Source organism: Lingula anatina, chromosome 7 (genome assembly GCF_051362555.1).
Source record: "Lingula anatina isolate TDL-2025a chromosome 7, LinAna3.0, whole genome shotgun sequence".
Lineage (NCBI taxonomy): Eukaryota > Metazoa > Brachiopoda > Lingulata > Lingulida > Lingulidae > Lingula > Lingula anatina.
In genome coordinates this window covers 2,482,129-2,502,073 of record NC_141773.1, presented here as the reverse complement: position 1 = coordinate 2,502,073, position 19,945 = coordinate 2,482,129, and the positions used below count along the sequence as shown (strand labels likewise).

General features: G+C 33.9%; 4 protein-coding genes across 14 annotated transcripts in view; 2 read left to right on the top strand and 2 right to left on the bottom strand.

The window, feature by feature from the left end:
- Window positions 1-101: 101 nt before the first annotated feature.
- Window positions 102-2,456, bottom strand: LOC106167657 (protein NCBP2AS2 homolog). The gene is made up of 4 exons (XM_087016879.1): window positions 2,359-2,456; window positions 2,044-2,073; window positions 1,728-1,800; window positions 102-1,045 (listed from the first exon to the last, which is right to left on the bottom strand). Exons 1-4 carry the CDS (start codon window positions 2,383-2,385, stop codon window positions 918-920), a joined length of 258 nt encoding a protein of 85 aa, XP_086873005.1. The 5' UTR covers window positions 2,386-2,456; the 3' UTR covers window positions 102-917.
- Window positions 2,449-5,507, top strand: LOC106160103 (fas apoptotic inhibitory molecule 1). Of its 2 annotated transcripts, none has more exons than XM_013536617.2 (5): window positions 2,449-2,595; window positions 2,954-3,082; window positions 3,429-3,651; window positions 4,096-4,145; window positions 4,542-5,507. In XM_013536617.2, the coding sequence occupies exons 2-5, from the start codon at window positions 2,972-2,974 to the stop codon at window positions 4,689-4,691; spliced, it is 534 nt and encodes a 177-aa protein (XP_013392071.1). In that variant the 5' UTR covers window positions 2,449-2,595; window positions 2,954-2,971; the 3' UTR covers window positions 4,692-5,507. The 2 variants fall into 2 exon arrangements, with proteins under 2 accessions (XP_013392071.1, XP_013392072.1); XM_013536618.2 differs by having other exon boundaries at window positions 2,469-2,595; window positions 2,961-3,082.
- Window positions 5,508-9,418: 3,911 nt separating this feature from the next.
- On the bottom strand, window positions 9,419-18,534 carry LOC106167672 (bifunctional purine biosynthesis protein ATIC-like). Of its 2 annotated transcripts, none has more exons than XM_013546513.3 (15): window positions 18,354-18,534; window positions 17,079-17,205; window positions 16,464-16,540; window positions 16,215-16,281; window positions 15,898-15,986; window positions 15,340-15,491; window positions 14,779-14,935; window positions 14,002-14,127; window positions 13,291-13,484; window positions 12,945-13,034; window positions 12,491-12,619; window positions 11,823-11,989; window positions 11,228-11,336; window positions 10,674-10,829; window positions 9,419-10,482 (listed from the first exon to the last, which is right to left on the bottom strand). In XM_013546513.3, the coding sequence occupies exons 1-15, from the start codon at window positions 18,370-18,372 to the stop codon at window positions 10,363-10,365; spliced, it is 1,779 nt and encodes a 592-aa protein (XP_013401967.2). In that variant the 5' UTR covers window positions 18,373-18,534; the 3' UTR covers window positions 9,419-10,362. The 2 variants fall into 2 exon arrangements, with proteins under 2 accessions (XP_013401967.2, XP_086872759.1); XM_087016633.1 differs by having other exon boundaries at window positions 18,267-18,395.
- Window positions 18,535-18,646: 112 nt separating this feature from the next.
- LOC106167690 (uncharacterized) overlaps window positions 18,647-19,945 on the top strand; it is a 46,766-nt gene continuing 45,467 nt past the window's right edge. For 6 of the 9 annotated variants that reach the window (XM_013546580.2, XM_087016629.1, XM_087016628.1 and 3 more), the window contains exon 1: window positions 18,647-18,714. The gene's annotated coding sequence lies outside the window, so the exon portion shown is untranslated. The remainder of the gene's footprint in view (window positions 18,715-19,945) is intronic. The other 3 variants (XM_013546573.2, XM_087016631.1, XM_087016625.1) reach the window with 2 other exon arrangements.

Below are 19,945 nucleotides of genomic sequence, written 5' to 3'. Positions count from 1 at the left end.
TTATGTCAGTTACTATAGTACCAAGAAATATCTTATCTAATACCTTGCTAATGTAACGTTCCGTTCCGAAAATGGAAAGACTCCAACAAAACCAAAAACACTTTCATGAAAGAACAATTTATTGCAGTAGATTAATGACATATAACTGGTACAAAAATGTCAAAAAATTTAAAATAAATAAACTTCTAGTATCATATAATTCAAGTATTATATTATTTCGTGGATTCCAAAGTGGGTTTATGCCGATGTTATCTGGACTACATGTACAACTGCCAAATTTTGTCATGGATCCTATCTCCCAACAGATGACACAATTTTAACAATCTAAGTTTTCTGTAGTTTAAAAGTAAAATAAAAATTGCAGTGAGCCAGACCCCCCCCCCTCCCCCCCACCCAAAAGGCCACTGAAAACACCCCTCTGTGCATTCATCATCTCTGTTGCTTTTACTAGCATATGAACCCAAGGGTACAGACCCCTGATCAGGTGCATTTCGGTAAAAAGCAAACCTCTCCACCCCTTTCCTTTCCTTTCCAAGGGAAACTGCTTCATTTCATCAGCACCAGCACAAAATTCAAAACTACAGGCTCTGACATAAATGAGCAAAAATGTTCATCAGCTTGGTAATTGGATATTGTCTCTGTCATCATTCAATCAGTCATGTAAACCAGTGATGAGGATAAAATGTGTAAGTATTGTTATGGTTATTTCCTCCCCTACTGCTGTATTGGATTCCTTTCTTTACAAGCCAGCCAAATCTTACAGTTGCCATTACTTAAATACAGAGCCAATGCCGTCAGGCTGATATATTTATAAATCTATATTAAAGATGGATATCATAAGCTCAATATAATTTTACAAGTGTTGTATAAATACTGAATAATGTGTAAATAATTCAGGCGGTCCAAGTCTAGTGCTGTCATTTTAGCTTTTTCTTTTCTTTGTCCCATTCCCTTTTAAGTTCCTTGGCAAATGTAGTCTTAAAGGAGTCAAGTTTAGATCCTGTCTTGGAGGTGGTTTTTGCCAGTTCATCTACCTTGTCCTGAGCTAGAGAAAAAAAACAATCCATTTTTAACATATAATCCTCTTTTCAATGCATAAATCTTATTTTTGCAGTATGTGGTTTTTAAGGCATAAAATTGCATGTTTGACCTTTGAATACTTATTGTGCGCCTTTCAGATATTGTCTTATACATTTAAACTTGAATGACATGTAAAACACACTACAAAAAAAAACACATTTTTAAAATCTAAAGCATAATGGTGTAGAAGATTTAAATGAGAAGTACAGGTTAAAGCAAATGTGATGTCAAACTGGATACCCAACACTCAACTGCTTCCTACAGCGTACTACTATTACTTTCAAGACTAAACTGCATATGAAATTAATTATAAACTGTATGTTTGAGGATGTAGTTGTTTTTTTTCATTTTGTTGGTTTTTTCCTTAAAATTCACGAAAAAGAAATAACGAATCATTTACAGTACTTCACAGCATTAAAATTCATGTGTGACGGACAGTGTAAAAGACAAGCTGAAGGCTTCATAATGAACACCAATAACCAGAACAGTTTATGATAATTTTTCTGTTTTATCATGCTTAAATTTTGGGTTTTATACTGCTTAAATATTCAGGCACTGATACAGAAGAGAACTGGGGTAGGTCTACTAAGATATGTTACAAGTTTTTAATATATTGATAGCGATATAGTAAAACATGATTTACTTACTAAGTTGTTTCCCTCTATGCATGAAATATGCTGTGATTTGTGCTGCCCGCCTGATAATGTATGAATCTGCCAACTTGAAATACAACACAAAGATAAATTGCAATGAAGTGATTTCGAGTATCTTAAAATGTGCTTGTAATGGTTTGATTGTTGTGACGCATCTCTAATGTAGTATTAAATTAATTTAACTGACAAGTTAGTTTCAGTATAAGACAAACTCAAACTGATTTCTGACCAATATTTGATTTAATTTGTTAAGACAACCAACTTATCTTTTAAAAAAAATCAATATCGTTCGGGTTTAGCCATATCTCACCTTCTGTTCCAGATGTGGGTTATTCAGTAGCTGCCTTTATATTAAAAGAAAATTGATATATAAAACTAACCGGGCATAGATAGCGAAACACAGCACAAAAATTTTAACAATATTTTAGTGGAAATGCATTTTCATCTTACGCAATGTGTAATGATAACTACATGTTTCTAAGGCCAAGACACTTTTTAAATCTCGGCAACAACATGGCATTTTCCTTAGTTTCTTAACGGTTTCATTAAAACACTGGCGGGTATTATATACAGACGATTAAACAGCCAATGTTCTTAAGATTTTAAGCAAATGTTTTTTATCAACTTGCCTCAAAATTTGTCTCCAAGGCATATTTTATCAGAAGGCATTAGAGCCACTTCCGACCTTCACATTGCTCTCGCAGCATCGGTGTGGAGTAATTTTCATTTGTATAGATTTCCCGGATGTTGTATATTATTTGCACGGTCGATAAGAATATATAGGCCAAAATCATTATTTGTTGGAAGAGCAAAAAAATTGATTATCTTGGCCGGTGAATAATAGAAACACACTGCTGAACAGGTGGGTAACTATCTGTAGTTAAAGGTAAAGTTTACCGTTACTTAAAGACAGAAAAGTCAGACAGCTTAGCCAGAGGGAAAGGACCTCTTTACATTGCACAAAATTTCATTGAAAATTTATTACTCATTTGATGTTCGCTTTCGCTGTTCATTGTCGAAGAGGCTCAAGCTTTAAATGTATTGAAGAAGCTTGGCCTGATCTAGTTATTTTAAAGTCATTTTTCGGTCGCAATGACTTCAGAAAAATAAGACATCAGGCATGTGTAGTGTTTAATGAAATTGGTTGCCATTTCTAGTTCATCCACAAAATTTCATTAAAAATGAATATGCTTCGTAAAATAATTTAAATGCTTTTGAAGTCTTCAGCCTGCCCCAGGATGTCAGATCTTGTTGCTGTTTGGGAGGTGGCATTGAGTGATGGAGTTCACAAGGTAGAATTTGAACATGGTACGACGACAGGGAAGAGGGTCATATGGCTGGATGGAAAGGTAGAATATACCAGGCCCCAGTTTCACACACACACACACACACACACACACACACATATACATGCATGCATACACACACAACTCGGTATGCTTTTGCACCCCCACATCATAACTCAACACTGGTAAAAATGCAACATTTAAAACCTTATTTTTTATTTTAAAAACTTACTGTAAATACTGTGAAGTTGGAAGAATTGACAGTATTTTTTTTTCAAATTGTCAATTAAAAAGTGATGAAGAGGAGAAAACTCAGAATGTTAAAATCCTTAACTCAGAAAACTATTATTCACCTTCCAATATATTCATTGTTATACATTATGATATTGATATATTTTTCATTTTATAGGAAGTAAAAAGAACTGACTGGATGTTCAAACTTGTGGGATCAGAAACTTTTCAAATTGGCAAGACCAAGTGTAAAATAAACATTGATGCTGTCAGTGGTTTCATGTATGAATACACCATCGAAGTCAACGGAAAAAGCCTACAAAAGTTCTCAGAAAATCAGAGTAAAATCATGAACTGTTGGGTGATGACTTTGGATGATGTCCCAACTAGGATTGTTTTAGGTTAGTAGAATCAGTGTTCGAAATTAACACTGGACCGTCTGCCCAGGGTAGACAACTTTCAGAACGGTCCGAGAAGTTTTCCCACCTGACAGACATTTGGTCCGGCTTCTTTTCAAGATGGCTGGACCTTTGGTCCAGCAACTAATTTTCCTTAGAGGCAAATACTGAGTAGAATATTAAAAAGCCATGACAGGTTTTATATTTATTACATATACAGAGTGGTTCGTAAAAAATGACCTATTTTACTATCTCAATTTTGATATGAAAGTTGGAAATATTTTAATCATTATATCAAAATTGAGATGGAAAATATTGGGGTGGTATTTTTTCCAAGTGTATAGTATTTTTGTGTTATTTTGCTCAGAATATTTTATTGTACTGATATATGTCACTGACTAAAAATTAAAAAAAATGGTATGTTCACTATGTATTTTTTTTTTTCAGAAAAGGATACTTTAGATATATGGGTGAATGGGCAGAAACTGGACACCACTGTGAGTATAGTTTGCTTTTCCTTTCATAACATTCTACAGCAGGGGGGTATATGAAGCACATGGTTATTTTAATTTTTTTCTTTTTTATGATATTATTTCTGAGTTAAATACTTTATAGGTAGAGGGTGATATTACGTCTTCAAAACATGAAAATATTGATATAAAATAGAGCTTATTATGCAACCCATGGTGTATAAGTATCTATATATTGTCACTTAAGTGCGATACATATTATTTTTTTCAAACTACTATAAAGTCTTGCCAAATTAAAATTCAACTGCTAAAAAAACTGAGATTCTGTCTTGGTGAAAGGATGCCGTATGTACATTGATGGATATAGAAGAAACCAAAATAGAATAAAATAAGAACAATGATAGTAAATATTTTATTTCATAGGGGGAATTTACAGATGATGGAACAGAGACACACTTTGCCATTGGGGAGCACAGTTGTTACGTGAAGGCAGTGAGCAGTGGGAAGAAAAGAGAGGGAATAATCCACAGTCTGATAGTAGATGGCCAAGAAATTCCATGGACAAAGGAATAATATTATTGTAGTTAGGTCGGAAGGATGTAGTATTGAGAGTGGACTTCACTACAAAGTCTCTTAAACCAAAAATTTATTACTTAAAGCAATAATAACTCTTCGTTTCGGCCAAAAAATGAATTTTCCTGGAGTAAACAACAATTTTCCCATACTTACCAATGGTTAATGAATCCATTTTTACATTCAAAGTTAGTCCCTGGTTTTTTTCTAAAAAGTTTGGTTTTTTGTTAAAATCTCTTAAGAGATTTTAACAACGTATAGACATCAATGGAGGTCGCGTGGTCTAAAGACAAGTTCAAATATCAGAATAAAAGCTATAACTGCTGTTTTTGTGGTAAAACAGAATATATTATATTTCTATTAGTTATTCACAAGGTTTTTATTGTGAAATATAGGTCTCATACAAAGAGTTATTATGCCTTTAAGGAAAAACAGAGAGGAATATATTTTTGTCATTGTTTTGAGTTAAATATTGAATTTGAATTTGAATTTTCCATGGATGAAGTAACAGTTTAACCATTTGATTTTGGTCAGAAGGATACAGTGTAATGAAGCTTGGTTACCTGGTTAAATTTTATAGAGAGGGCTTAGTGGACTTTGCTTTAAATTGTCTAGTACCCCAGAAAATAACTCGCCAAAAATTTGCTCAGGTAAAGAAAGGGGAGCATATAGTATATATTTTTGCCATTGTTTTGAACCCTTTATTGAATTTGTCTGAATCTTACTTTAGCTGGGTGAATAAATATTTTTAAAAAGATTACATATATAGATGGTAATAGTGTATGCTCAGGCACAATCCACATGGGCATTTTAGATAATAGAGAGTATAAGCATATACATACCTATACTTCATAATGGTATTATGGTGAGAGTACTATCAGTAAGTCAATTTTTGTTGTTGTTGATACAAGTTTGTTACATAAAAAGAGGATGGTGACAGATGTGAAGGTTGTTATATTCAGTAAGTAAACTGAAAAGTGTCATGCAGATGTACTTAGAAAGTAGAATAGCTGTAAAGTGTTTTCATCATAAAGTACTTATTTTCAGTGTATATGTATTAGGAACCCTTGTTATTTTATGCCGAGAAAAAGTATAATATTTTTTGGTGACTTACTTGTTCTTGCACCACTAATTTAGGGAGTTGCGCATGTGTGGCTTGTTAACATTGGTCTGACTTAGTATCAGGCAGTGAAATGGACAGTTCATTCACTGTAGTTGAGAAAATCAAGTATTTTTAATTGGCAATTTCATCCTTTTTCATGCCATTAAAATGTCATTTTACCAGGTATTTTAGTCATTTTCATTAGGGATAAAATGTAGTCTGTGAATATTGAATGAGTAACAGTATCTTTGCTGTGAGATATTGGGATATGGGTCAGTTTTGGAGTATTTCAAAGCTTGGCTCAACCTCTTTTCACAAAGGTACTTTTACATGGTATTAGATAGTCTTGGTAGGGGTCCAACTTAAATTCAGCAGGGTCTTTTTTTGTGCAAAATGTCTCGCTGGACAGTATAAAAATATGCACAGACAGTGTAAAGCTAGTGAGAGAAATATCTGTGAATATTAAGTGAATAACTCCCCGCTATGACCCGTATAAAGAGTAAGGCAATGGAATATTACTGGGCTAGCTGGCTTGATGACAGTAGCAGAGTCAATATATGGTCTGTTTTTGTTCTAACACAAAAGGTGTGAAATGGGTCAATATGTGTGAATCTATCTATTATTTATATTGCTGTATACATGGATATGTATACAGCAATATAAATAATAGATAGATTCATGGATACTTGTCAATATACTTCTATGGAAATGGTGGTAGCCTTGTGTTTAATTAATGTGGTTAAATATAAAAGCAGTGAAGTAGATGATTGACAAGAATAGACAAGCCTTTCTTTTCAAGCAGACCTGCTTTCAATTTTGAATATCTTCTGTTTGGTTAATCCTTATATTATTTTTGGTGTTTTTATTTTATTTGTTTATTTTTAATGTACCAAATCTATACTAATTTGCTGGTTTCATAACCTTGTTATATAAAAATTGTTTTATAATGTTAAGTATGATTAAAAAAGTGTCATTTTTGAGAGATTAAACAACCATTTTTCTACCTTTAAGACATGAGTTAGACTTCATCACGTCTAACTCCTTGATGTGACCTGATAGTAAAATTGGGGAACAAGTTGCAGGCCCTGTTTGTGGTTTAGGTATGAGGACATTTAAAGTGGATTGCCTCTTCCACATTCCTGCTTTACCCATGATCCTTCAAGGACAAAAAAAAAAAAAAAAGGTTGCAGGCTGATTGAAGGGCCAGTTGAAGTTACTGATAGGTAGAAAACCTGTGCAATCTCTTTAGAATGATTTTTTATCCTTGTTAAACAAGATACAACGAAAAATCTATTCCACTTGAAGGGTTAACAACTGTTTGTTTTGGCCAAAAACGAATTTTACTGGGGGAAACATAGATTTTCCCATACTTACCAATGTTAATACATTATTCCTACATTTAAAGTTAGTCATTGTTTTTTTTTTTTTTTTTCTAATTTTTTTTTTCTTTTTGTTATAATATTTTTGTTATAATCTTATGATGGTTCTTTTGTTGATTATCTATTTTTCTATTATGTTTGTATTTTGAATAGCCATTTCAGCTTGCAAGGTTGGGGAGGATACAGCAACTCTGTACACTATGGGGCCAATTTAAAGCATTATTTTTATTAAGTCCCTGATTACATTTCATAATGTCATTAATATCATATGTCCCGTCCAAGTATCAAAGTGATTCAGAAAAAATCATGACGCTCACCATTTAACTAGGTAAAATTATGGTTCACCGAACTCTAGACACAATCATTGTAGTTAAAACATTGTTAATCTCGTGAGTTTTCACAACCTTTTTTTTTTTCTTTTTTTTTTTTTGTGATTTACAAAAAGAATGAAGTTATGTGTAATGGTGGTTAGTTAAGTCAACTTTAGGTCCACAACAATGTTTTTGTTTCAAGACACTATAAACCAAGGATTTGTAGTTCTGTAGTAGCTATTAAAGCCATTATCAAGAAACTTTTGCTATTAATTTTTCTTGTCCTAGTTAGGTTATTGAGGAAGTTTATTTGGACATTGTTTGCTTTTAGTCAGTAGCACAATTTTTGTTATTTAAGTGAATATCTTGACACTCTTGCTTGTACAAATGAAACTTATTTTTAGGCAGATTTAATTTGTGTACATTACTTTGTCATGAGTGTTATATCTATTATGTTTTATGCTATAATACTATAAAGAAAGACTTAAATGCAATAAAATGCCTTGTTGAAAGCATATTTTTTAAATTTTTACTTGATAAAAACAAGATTGATCACAGATCAACAACTTTTTAATATCAAGATCCAAGAACGTGTGTGCCACGGACAAACTAGAAATAAACACATTTTGTTTACAGTGTCCAAATCTAGTTTTGCCAAGTTTTTTCAGCCCGTATTCATCCCAAACTGAGCCTGAGAGTAGCCGAAATTTCACTTTTTTTTAATTTTAAAATTTAAAAATAATTATAGTTTTCTTCTAATTGCGGCTTATTTTGTTTCAAGAATGCATGCACAGCCAATGGATTTTTGACTTCATAAAATCTGAAACGCTTTGTTAGGTATGTGGTCCCTTATCACATGGCTTAATAACATATACTGGTTTAACTTGAAACCTTTCGATTGGCCCTAACATGTAATTATACGCTACTGCAACAATAAGTTTTGCTCACTTTGGCAAATTTGCTTTCAACTGTTTGCGGCGAGCAAAATTTATGCGTTGAACTGGTCACGTCATGTGCAGAGGTTCTGTTTAGGTGAGACTAAAAAATAGCCAGGCTATGAAGAGGTCTTAAGTTTGACTGAGCCTTTGACTGGTCAAACTCATCCAAGTGCTCAGAAATACAAATTACATTTTCAAATTACTGTCCACAGTTCACACTTTAAACATACCAACTCAGGGATGAGACTTTTTAGCTCTCATAAAGTCAGAAAGCTGCCTATATTGGAAAAACTCATTACTAATTTAAGCATCAACATCACCCAAAAAGTTGGAAATCTGCTAACAGACATAAAAATCTCATCCCTAACAAACTGCAGTTCATGTTTTGTGCTAGTTGTTCAAAGGGGTATGCCTTTAGTTCAAACTTGTTTGTTAATTTATTAAGACTTTTAAGTAGTTACTGAAGCATAAACATTTCCAATAATATTAAAGATTTATTTCACTTTCATCAGACACAAAAATTCTAATATTCAACATGATAGGGAAGAAATCAACTGCATTACAAAAACCAATTACATCTTTCTTCTCATTAAGCTTAACCTAATATCTTATGGTCTATCACTTTATACCTTAAAATGTTTTCTACACATTTTCAACAATGTTTTCACTAAATTTCTGTCTTTTCTTCTACACTGTATAAAAAACAATACAAAAGTTCTCTGACGTCTTCTGTAATCACATTACAGGTCAAGATAAAGTTTAACAGGCCCGTAGCCAGCAATTTCAAAAGGGGGGTTCTTTTTCTGAAAAAGTGGACCTTTTCCCATAAAAACTCCATGTACCTAGTACAAATTTTACCCAGAGTGGACCTTTTCCCAGCAAAAGGGGCAGTTCTTTTGAACCCCCCGAACCCCCCCTGGCTACGGGCCTGTTAAATTAAGTATAATTAACATGTACTGTAGGTCAACAATTTATCAATCAACAATGGACATTCCTCTGTAAAAAGATATAATTGTCTTAAAAAACGTCTTTGGTATTAACACTGCTCCCATGGCATCTACCGATAAAATTGAAGCCTGGAGTCTAAAATGTTTGAAAATTTGTTCAGTTACTGGTCACTGTTTCTATTTTGGGCCAGCAGATTCCAAGTTAGACTGGCTGTTTGAATGGTTCACCGGATAAAAAATTTTTGGCACAAACTACTTAAAAAAACTGGGTAGCTTGTGCCATCTTGCGGCCACAAGGGACAAGTATGTGATCGCTGAAACCCAATGTGTGCTCGTTCCTTAGGATCGGTCTAGATGATTTAGGGTAATATGAATTATATATAACATATTTCATTTCTTAGAATGAAATAAAAAGGCTCCTTGCCCATCCCCCTGCCCTATTCAAATACTATATAATATCTAGAAATCAGTCTTTGGTAATATAAAGATTATATTTCAATTCAACTTTAGATAATAGTATAAGATTCTAGTATAAAGCATTAATAAAGCTGCATGATCTGATCTCAGAAGTATTCCTTTGATTTAGAGTCAAGGAATTGTCTCAATAATTAGAGTGCAAAGTACTACTTTCACTGCACTGAAATGGACTTAAGCTTGGTCGCTCTTTGAGGGAATTCTTATAAAGTGGCATCTATATTGTGAAAATGTATGCTGCTTAAATCTGATAAATACATATATAATCTCTGGTTGTCTTGTCCTGTGTTGGAGATTCTTTTTTGACATCTACTGGCAGACGCATGCACTATTTAACTTTTGAAAAAATAATATCTCACTGCATGCTGCTTTCTGAAGTAATTTCTAACAACTGTGCTGCCTTTTACAGTAATTTGTTACATTTGCAACAGTGCTGTCATTTGCAGTAGATCTTAACAATTACAACAATACTGCCATCTACAGTCGATCCTGACAACTACATGTATAGCTGTGCTGCCACTTAGTGATGGAAGAGCCTGACATCTGTGTGGACCAGGGTGATACTGTGATCATTGCAGGCTTCTATTACAATGTTGTCATTCGTGGACCCTGATGGAGATGCTACATACTGCACACCACTCTGAAATGCAAATACAAGAAGTTTAAATATCATATAAAACCTTTACAGTTTCATTAGTGTATAAACTGGGCTGATAATCCAAAGACTTATAAGTGACACTGATGGCCTAGATAATATATACAAAAATATTTTTTAGTAAGCTAAGTGGTCATTGGATTAACTGGCTGTAAATGCTATCAATGTCTTCGTACCTGGTATGCTCTGTCAATATTGTCACGGAATGGAAAGAATGCATCTGAGCTGAGAGCTACACCTTTCAGTTGCCCCAGCCATTCCTTTCTGTCCTCCTCTGTCAGACGTTCTGGTGGGTTCTCAAAGTTGCTCTCCCAAGACATTGTGTCCATATCCTGACGAGAAATGGAAACAAAATGATGGAGAAGTGACAAATATACTTAAGGCATTAAACTTTTCTTTTCAACTTTTGACAAGAACAAACTTATATTAAAGGTTGCACGGAGCTGGAAAAACATACATCTGTCTGCTTACTTTCTCTGGTTAAATATCAAGAGCAAGAGGACATCTAAACATGACTAGCTGCCATTTGACCACTTCTTGCTTCTCTTGATGTAAAAAACTATGTATTTATTCAATAACAGATCACAAATCGGATCCTCTTGAATTCTTTGCAATTCCTTAAAACATTCAAAACAAATACTAAACATTAAAGTCACTACAAAATTTAAAATAATTTTATTCTCACTATTTCAGAAAGATTACAATTTATTCTCAAATCCAGGTCACTTACTTGCCCCACAGTTCCATTCACATAGATATCTATGAGGTTGGACATCTCTGCTCTTTTAACTCCCTTCTTAAACTGCATGCCAAGAATCCGAGGATGATGTCTTAACCACCTTAAAGAAAGATAAAAAATCTTAAGGATCTCAGTTTATTCTTTCCATTGATTTTGATATAGTTGTAGGTTTCACATACTTTAACAGTTGTTCATTTGTGTGTGTGTGTGTGTGTGTGTGTGTGTGTGTGCGTGCAATCTTCATTGTCTAATGACTGAAAATGCTTGAGACCTTATAATTTTTTTATTATTGTACACAAATATCAACATACAAGTAACTGGCTTGTGAAATTTCAACAAAGTGTACTTTAGTTTCTAAGACTTGTGAAAGCCTTTTTATTAATTATAGTTTTGTATTTACAGTAGTTTTCTCGTCCAGAACAGGGCCCTGTATCTCGAAAGCTTCGCTGTGTTGCGCACATGCGTAAGCGTCTCGATTCCATAACTCGCCCCATATAATACATTGTAGCGTCTATTTGATATAGCGATTCGCAATACGCGATGCATTCGAGATACGGGACCCAGATCTACACACTCTCGTACCCACCAGTTGTTAGTTTTGTCCCCCGCCAGTCTTGTACAGTGTATTCTGGACTGTTGGCCTGCCCCTATCCCTACAACCTGGCCATTCTTAGCATAACAGACAGAGTTGGACTGGGCATATTTCAAGGCTATCGTGGCAACTATCAGGTCTCGTAGTCCATCTTCTGGGAGCTAATAATGATAAAAATTTCTTTAAAATTAGTCCCAAAAGCCCAAAATAATTTTTATCAACTGAACATGCAATTGTGTGTAAATGTTTCAGATGGCATGTTTTTATATAAAATGTAAATTATTGAAACTTTCAGTATGGAAAAAATAACATGATGAACACAATAACTTTTACATGCATGCATGTAAACAAAATCCTGACAGCACTTTATTAATCTAATAATTGCAGTGACCTTCTTTTTGTACAAAAAAAAAAAAAAAAAAAAAAGAAAGCAAGAAAGAAAGAAAATTCCATATAACAGAGAATTTTGTTCAGAAAATTAAACTCTTTTATATAAATGCAATATAGTAAAAAAAAAAAAAAAAAAAAAAAGCTATTACTTTGTGTCTGGTTTCACCTTTAAATAAAAATGAAAACTGGTTCTTTACTGATGAAACCAGCTTCAAAGATTATAGTTTTCAAACTAAATGTTTGAACTATCATTGTGAAACAATGAAACATACCTCTTTTTTACTGCTAACTATGTTACTAAATAATTTCTGGTCTATAAAGGCGTCATTTCTCTTCTGCTCCAGTTTTAAACCATAAAGAGTTCTCGTCTCCATGTCTGTGGGTTCATAGGTCTCATCCATCTACAAGGCAAGACCAAACAATTATCCAACTTTTTCACTTCGTTTATTTCTCTTTTTTATTTAGCACCCATCCTTAACATAAATCTCTTATTATTCAAGTTCTACAAATATAAGAATATATAAATCCTATGGCAATATATAAAAAAAAACAACTTATCTTGACAAAGTTAACAGAACTGTAAAAACTCCCAAAAGAAGACATGCTTTTGGATTCTCTTAAAGGTATCATTTCATGTATCATTTTAGAGTATAGTACCATACTGTATGCTGGCTGCATTTATCTATATATTATTAAGACATTTTTTTATTACAGGTAGATACAAACCTCAAGAATACAGTATTTTCCACCTTTCTTTTTTCTAAGTATTTTCAGGGCTTCCTCTTCATATCCAGGGGCTATGATGCCATCAGACACCTGGTGGAGACAAGTTTACATCACAATGTTGATTTTAAATTTATATAATTACCAAGAAATACTTGACATATCATCAGTGTAAAAAAACTAAAAATTTTACAAAGAGCTGATTGTTCCACAAACTGGGGGTAAAAAGTCATTTTTGTTTCACTACCAAAATTTGAATTTAGTTAATTCTGCATTAAAATTCTTACTTCAGATGTACCCAAATGCTATAATTATGCAAGTATAGAAAACTCTCAGAAACCAGTATCACCTCTCTGGACAAAATCTTAGCTGTTGGTACGTCGCACACATCAGACAGCGCCACAAAGTCACCAAATGAGGACATGCGATCTGCACCTCGTGCACGTGCATACGCCGTGGCCAGAGGGGTGAGATCGTCCTTCATGTCGTCCACCATGCAAACCTTGGCTTCTTCTGATGATAGTGGGACACCTACAGCTGCTCCTGAAGATATATACAGATATGTTTAACACAGAGATAAAAGAAGATATCAAATATTATATCAATGATCGCATGAGTATGTTGGAAATGAGTTAATCAGATTGAATTCAACGACAGTCTCTAGCGGAGTTTGATTGATCTACATAGAATGATAGTTTCATTGTAAATGAGCCCACAGAATCTACAAATATATGTATATTTATGTATATGAAGATATGTACACCTTCTGCAAGTATTAACCTCACTGACAAAGGCCCCATTCAGAATACATAGGGGAGACTTACTAGTCTGAGGGTCAAATATGGCGACCCACTACAAAGCTTGCCATCTAATCGGATAATAGACACCGAATAGATATCCCGTGGGGAAGTATACTATATATTCAAGTAGGTTGGCCGTATTTGACCCTCGGACTAGTAAGTCTCCCCTATGTATTCTGAATGAGGCTAAAGAAAAATATCAACAAATGGTCATTCTCTCATTTTGACATAATACTTCACAATCAGAACCATTTCCTTACCTGCTGGGCTGACATGTTTGAAGGAAGTTGCAGCAGGAAGATCAAGGACTTCTTTCAACTCTTTGACCAGCTGCCATGCATTCAAGGCATCACACAGGTTGATGAAACCTGGGGAACCACACACCACTGAAAAAGAGATCATATAATACCTATAACCATGCAAAAAAAAAAAAAAAAAAAAAAAAAAAAAACTGAATTAAAACCTATTACATCTTTTGCTTGTTCTACACCAATGAGATACAACAAACAACCGAATAAAAATAAATTTGCTTTAAAATACAAATTAATGCCTTGGCCAATGCAATGGAGAGTGGGAAAAATTTGTTATAATTCCATCTTATTTAATCAGACTAAGCTTTAACTGGAGTCAACTTTGAATACATTTCATCAACACCATGTGAGAACACAGTAATAAAACATTAAATTTCATTTAAAATCTATCAAATGTTTTGCAGACTTAAGAACATATAATTTTTTTTCAAGTTTATAAATAAGAATGATTAAAATTGAAGCTTGACTACAGCACTGGAATAGCAATTAAAAGAAAAAAATAAAGAAGCCAATATTTCATTTATTTAATGCAACATTTTTTTTAAATGTCATGAATAAAACATCATTAAAATATGTGTTTTCAGCTCTTTTTTAATGAATTTTAATGAATGCTTTTATTTGTCTTAGGTAAATTGCCAACTTAACCCACTCTGTCTGTGGAGCTGTCCAGAAATATATGTCACAGTATGTTTTGAACCATGTTCCACCTGTCTATATTTCACCTACCTTTCATGGGCAGTTTGGGCATGGTTGTGTACAGTTGTGCGGGTTTCTGGTGCGGGTTCATCCCATACCGTAGAGGTAGGTGCGACACGCCTTCACTGAACTGTCGTCTAAAGTAGTCTGATATGGCAGCATCATATTCCGCTGTATGGTTGAAGGCCTAACAAGAAGAGAAAAAATGATGGTTGAGATATGGTAAGCAAACCTATACATGTTCGATTTCTGCTAATTTTGGTCTCAAGAAATTTAAAAAAAATAAAAAATCTACAAACATTAGATGGAACTTGCAATGCTTTATCAAACTAAAGCAAAATAATTCAGGTTATCATGTAAAAAATAAATACAAACACACACAAACAATTATTATTAATTATTACATATAATTTAGAAAAGTCCCACATCCAGTTGTATCTTGGTGCAACCTTTTTATTTCATCCTCACAAGAAATCATCACTGTTTGATAAATTTTTGATTTTTTATTGATCAGGCCAAAATCAAGCAGTTTGTCTAATACAGAAATGGGTCAGAAAAACCCAGAGCCAGGTATAAATCCAGCAAGATCACCTTCACAGCCAGAGCTTTCCTGGTTTCTATCTTTGTATCTTTATCATAGGACGAGGAGATCTCTTCACCAACACTGTCGTAATCCTGAGGATCGCAGACAACTGTCACACGCTCATGGTTCTTCGCAGCCGCTCGTAACAAAGTAACGCCACCTGGAGCACAATTATAGATGTCAGCACAAGGTTCCATTACAAATAAATAAATAAATAAATAAATAAATAAATAAATAAATAAATAAATGTGAAATCATCTCCATTTTGTAATTTGAATAATACTACACAATTGAATTTTAAACAGAAGACTAAATTGGTGAATTAACTTGAAATAAAAACTTCATTTAAATATAAAGTATCTTATGTGTGCTGTTATTCTAGGCAAAATGTTACATAAAAAATAATTAAATTCAATCACTGAGATCATTCAAATAACTGAAGTTATGCCAAAACATTTTGATCTAAACTTACTGAGATAATAACATAATAGACCTTAAGGTTCTGTTGTTTAAAGCTATATGTTTTTGCTTTAAAATGATGAGATATGCTGCCCATTACTAGTTACCTATATCGATATCTTCAATGGCGTCACTCACAGTCACATTCTCAGCAGATACAGTTTTAACAAATGGATACAGATTACAAACAACAACCCTAAAATAATAATAAGAAGAATACATAGTAAAGATTAATTCTTTTTAATTACATTAAACTTAATTATGTTTAACTATTTTTCCAATAGTATTACAATGTGTAAAATGTCAACTATCAGTAAGCACTCTTTGTGCATCAAATAACACAAAGGCACATATGAATTTCAAAGGCGTAAACCATGCTATTTTTTTTCAGTAATCTTAAGTTTAGATAGATTCTTAACTTTACCTTATCAGGGAAATCCCTTGTTTGCCAATGTCATACAAGTCTCCATCTGTAAGCCGGGCTAGAATACCTGGCAAAGCACAACATGCCTTTGAGCAATGATTGAACAAAAGATTTCTGGGGTAGTTATTTTTTTATGTGTACAAGCACTATTATGGATTTATCATGAACTGCATTGCACTAATTTATCTGCCAATTTTCATGGAATAAAGTTTTTGTGACACCTGCCCATGGCAAGAACACTGTCCATACCTCCATGAACAGCAGGATGAAGTGTCTTTACTCTCCCTTCTAACATCTCTGGCGCTTTGGTCACTTCACTGACCTCTCTGAAAATAAACAATATAAAATTATGGAAATTTTGTAAACATTTTGCAAAAGGCAAATGGCCTAAAAAATTATTAGTTCAAAAGATCAATGGTCTGAAAATCAATTGGTTTACAGCAAAGAATTAAAGAGACACTGCCAAAAAAAACAAAAAAAAACATAGTTGGAGCAAAACCAATGCGGTTCTCCATCAGCAAGGCTTCAGAATCCTGAACCTTTGGACTAGCCATCAATACATGCACTATGGGATGTCAGGGACCACTCTGGACAATTCTGTATGTCTTTCTGTCAACCATAACAAATCAACGAGAGAACATGGTGGAAATGATGAAATCATGTCAAGTTTTGATTTCTTCAGACAATTTTATTTTATAATTATTTTAGCAATTTTAATTTGGTTAAAACCAGTAATTACTAACAATCCCACAGCTATAGCATTTAGAAGTGAACAATGGCAAACACAGTACAGTGATAACAAAAAGGACATTAACCAAACATTCCTTAGTATCTTCAATATCTTAAGTAAACTAAACCACTCACTGTATCGGAATGCCGGCATCCCTGATGGCCTTGGCTGTCCCTCCCGACCCTATCAACTTCAACCCAGAGGCATGTAGAACCTTGGCAAAGGGCACCAGACCCTGCTTGTTAGAAACACTTAACAAAGCTGAAAAATAATAATGTTAATGTCATTAAATATCAAAACTGCGACAAATAAATTGAGAACTCTTATGGGATGTTTTTTAAGGGGATAACAACTGTTCATTTTTGGAGAAAAAAAAAATGGATCCAAAAGGTTCCAAAAGTCCAAAGGTTCTCAAAAAGAAAAAAAAAGCGTCAAAAAAGAAAACATATACATACAGTCAAGTTACACAAATACAGATGCATAAAAAAACATCCGTCTTGCTGGCAGACAAACGATATAGATCTACAGGCATATCATGTAACATGTTTCGCACGTACCATACATTGACTTTTAAAAGGCATCACAAAATCTATCATAAAGTACTGCCATAAAGTTGGAGATTTCTTTCAGCATTATGTCAGAGACTATTCTGATTCTCGTAGCTACCCTGTGTTATTTTGAATTGCTTGTAGGCTCTCCAGAGGGTCGTCCTTAATTCCCATTTGATGATTCTTCTGGCAGTAAAATATTAATTAACAACTTGTTCAAGATGTATTAAGGACTTCCCAATGTTAATTGTCTAACTAAAACTCCTTGCACTCATCCGAACAGCTTTATCTTCTAACTTGCAAAATAAACCAAATAAATAAATGATAATAATAAAATGGAAATAAAAAACCGAATTATTTTTTTATTTGGCAAAGCCAATGAGGCTGGAGTTCTGTTTCAATTTTTCAACTTTTTTCAAGTGATAAATTAACTGAACTTAAAACTGATGAGCCCCATGACCAGCCCGCTACGTTCTCTTTCTAAAATTAACACACTAAACAAAACAACATGCCATAGTGGATGTTAACTCAACACTCAGTCATGTAGCTACACGAGGAAATCATATAGGCCATGGCTAAAATATGATAGAATGGAATTCTCTTTGTACTGTGAAGAGTAAACGGGACGATATTTTTTCATCACCTGTCAGTTGCTAACAATGCGATAACACAGTCGCATGTCGAGTCAAATGCACCGAATGACACCTACAAAACTTAGACAAAATCAATAAATGCTAAACACTTTTGAAACGTCACAAACAGCGAAAAACTTACACGGATATATCATTACGGTTTTGTGTTATCTTCTCAAGTTTTTGCATGCGAGATCAATCTTGTACACTTTTCTGAAAGCGTACTTACCGAGTTCACTTGCCGCCATCCTTCACGTGTAGCCGGTGCTTTCAATCGACCTTCACCTGAAATTGATCACTAAAAATAAAGAGGGCAGCACTTCTGTGGTTAATTCCTTTCACGTTTTTCACTTTGTTACTTCTTTCATATTTTTTCAAAACCACTTTATCCGTCTATATTTGTGCATACTTCTCGTGTCGGATATTTCTTCTTTGTAAGAAGCGTGTACTTATTTGTATGTGAAAAAGTCAAGTCAAAAGGCATTCCACGCCAAAAGTGTAAACAAAACCCAACATCCCTTTAAATTGAACTCGCCCACAATCAATAAACAGCAGCAGCTGGTGTTAGAAGCGAGAGGCAGAATACAGAGGTGGGACGATTTTTCTTCTTGTAAAATTTTTGGGTTAAACAAGTGTATTTCGCTTTAATTACTTTGTCGATTTACTGTATGTACGCATTAAGCCCTTGCGGTTTAATATTTTCTCCCGGGGAGGAGAATAAGGTATGTTTCAGAGCGCGAAGATATGCAGAATTCCATGCAGAAACTGGATATAAGCCGGGCGGTTGTTTTCTTGCTACCTCTTGTGCCACTGCCATTACTGGCTCTGGCAAGTGCATTTAGCTGCCAACACAATTTACGATTTATTGATTTAGTCGGCTGGTCATCAAATGCGGTCTTACTGTTTAATACCAGAGCTAGATTAGTTGGAGATGCTTCTGGAATGGAAGTCGTGGCTGTGATATTGATCACGATATTGGGTGTGAAGATATGATTTGTATTTTGAATTTTATCGATGACTAACTTTAAGAAGGAAATGCTTTAAAACACTGCCATATTAATGTTCCTGAGGTAGTTTCTAACAGTGCAGTAGAAAATCAAAATGTGAATCATGTTATAATATTCACTGGAAATGTGCATTTGCTATGATTTACTTGCCTTGTAAATATTTCTCTTGCTATTCATAGTGATGAGAGCAGACATATTTAGTATAATTAGTGATTTGCAAGGCAATTTATACAAAGATACAATGTTTTAACTTATAAGTTCTCACTTCCCCCTCCCCCCCCCTCCGCTGCATGGTGACATTAGAACATAATTAGGCATTGTTTAGATGCATAACACAATGCTTGCATTATTGATTATTGTGCATTTATTTATTTATAATGGAAGCAATCAAATTATGCCACAAATAGCCAAACATGTGTCATTCAATTTATTTTACACATATTTTTGGACATGGAGGTGAGATTTTTTTTGCAGGGGAAACAATGTACAAATGTAGTTGCATTATTTAGCTTTCTAGAGCTTGTATTTGTGTCACAGTGATTTTGATATACATGTTAGATAGCATTGTTGTCCTGTCACGGTTGCTTTTCAGGTTCAGGGTCTGTATAAGCTACTAGTACACTTTGAAAAATTGATAACTTAAATAGACTGGTCATTGCAAAAGAGCTCTAGCCTCACTGAACTCTCCCCCCCCCCCCCCCCCCTCCATGACCAAATAACTTGTCCGAACTGAAGAAAGCAGACTTAAGAAAACCAGAAAAAAAAAGACATATATTTAAATATTGTGACCTTTCAAAGTGTCCCATTAAAGACT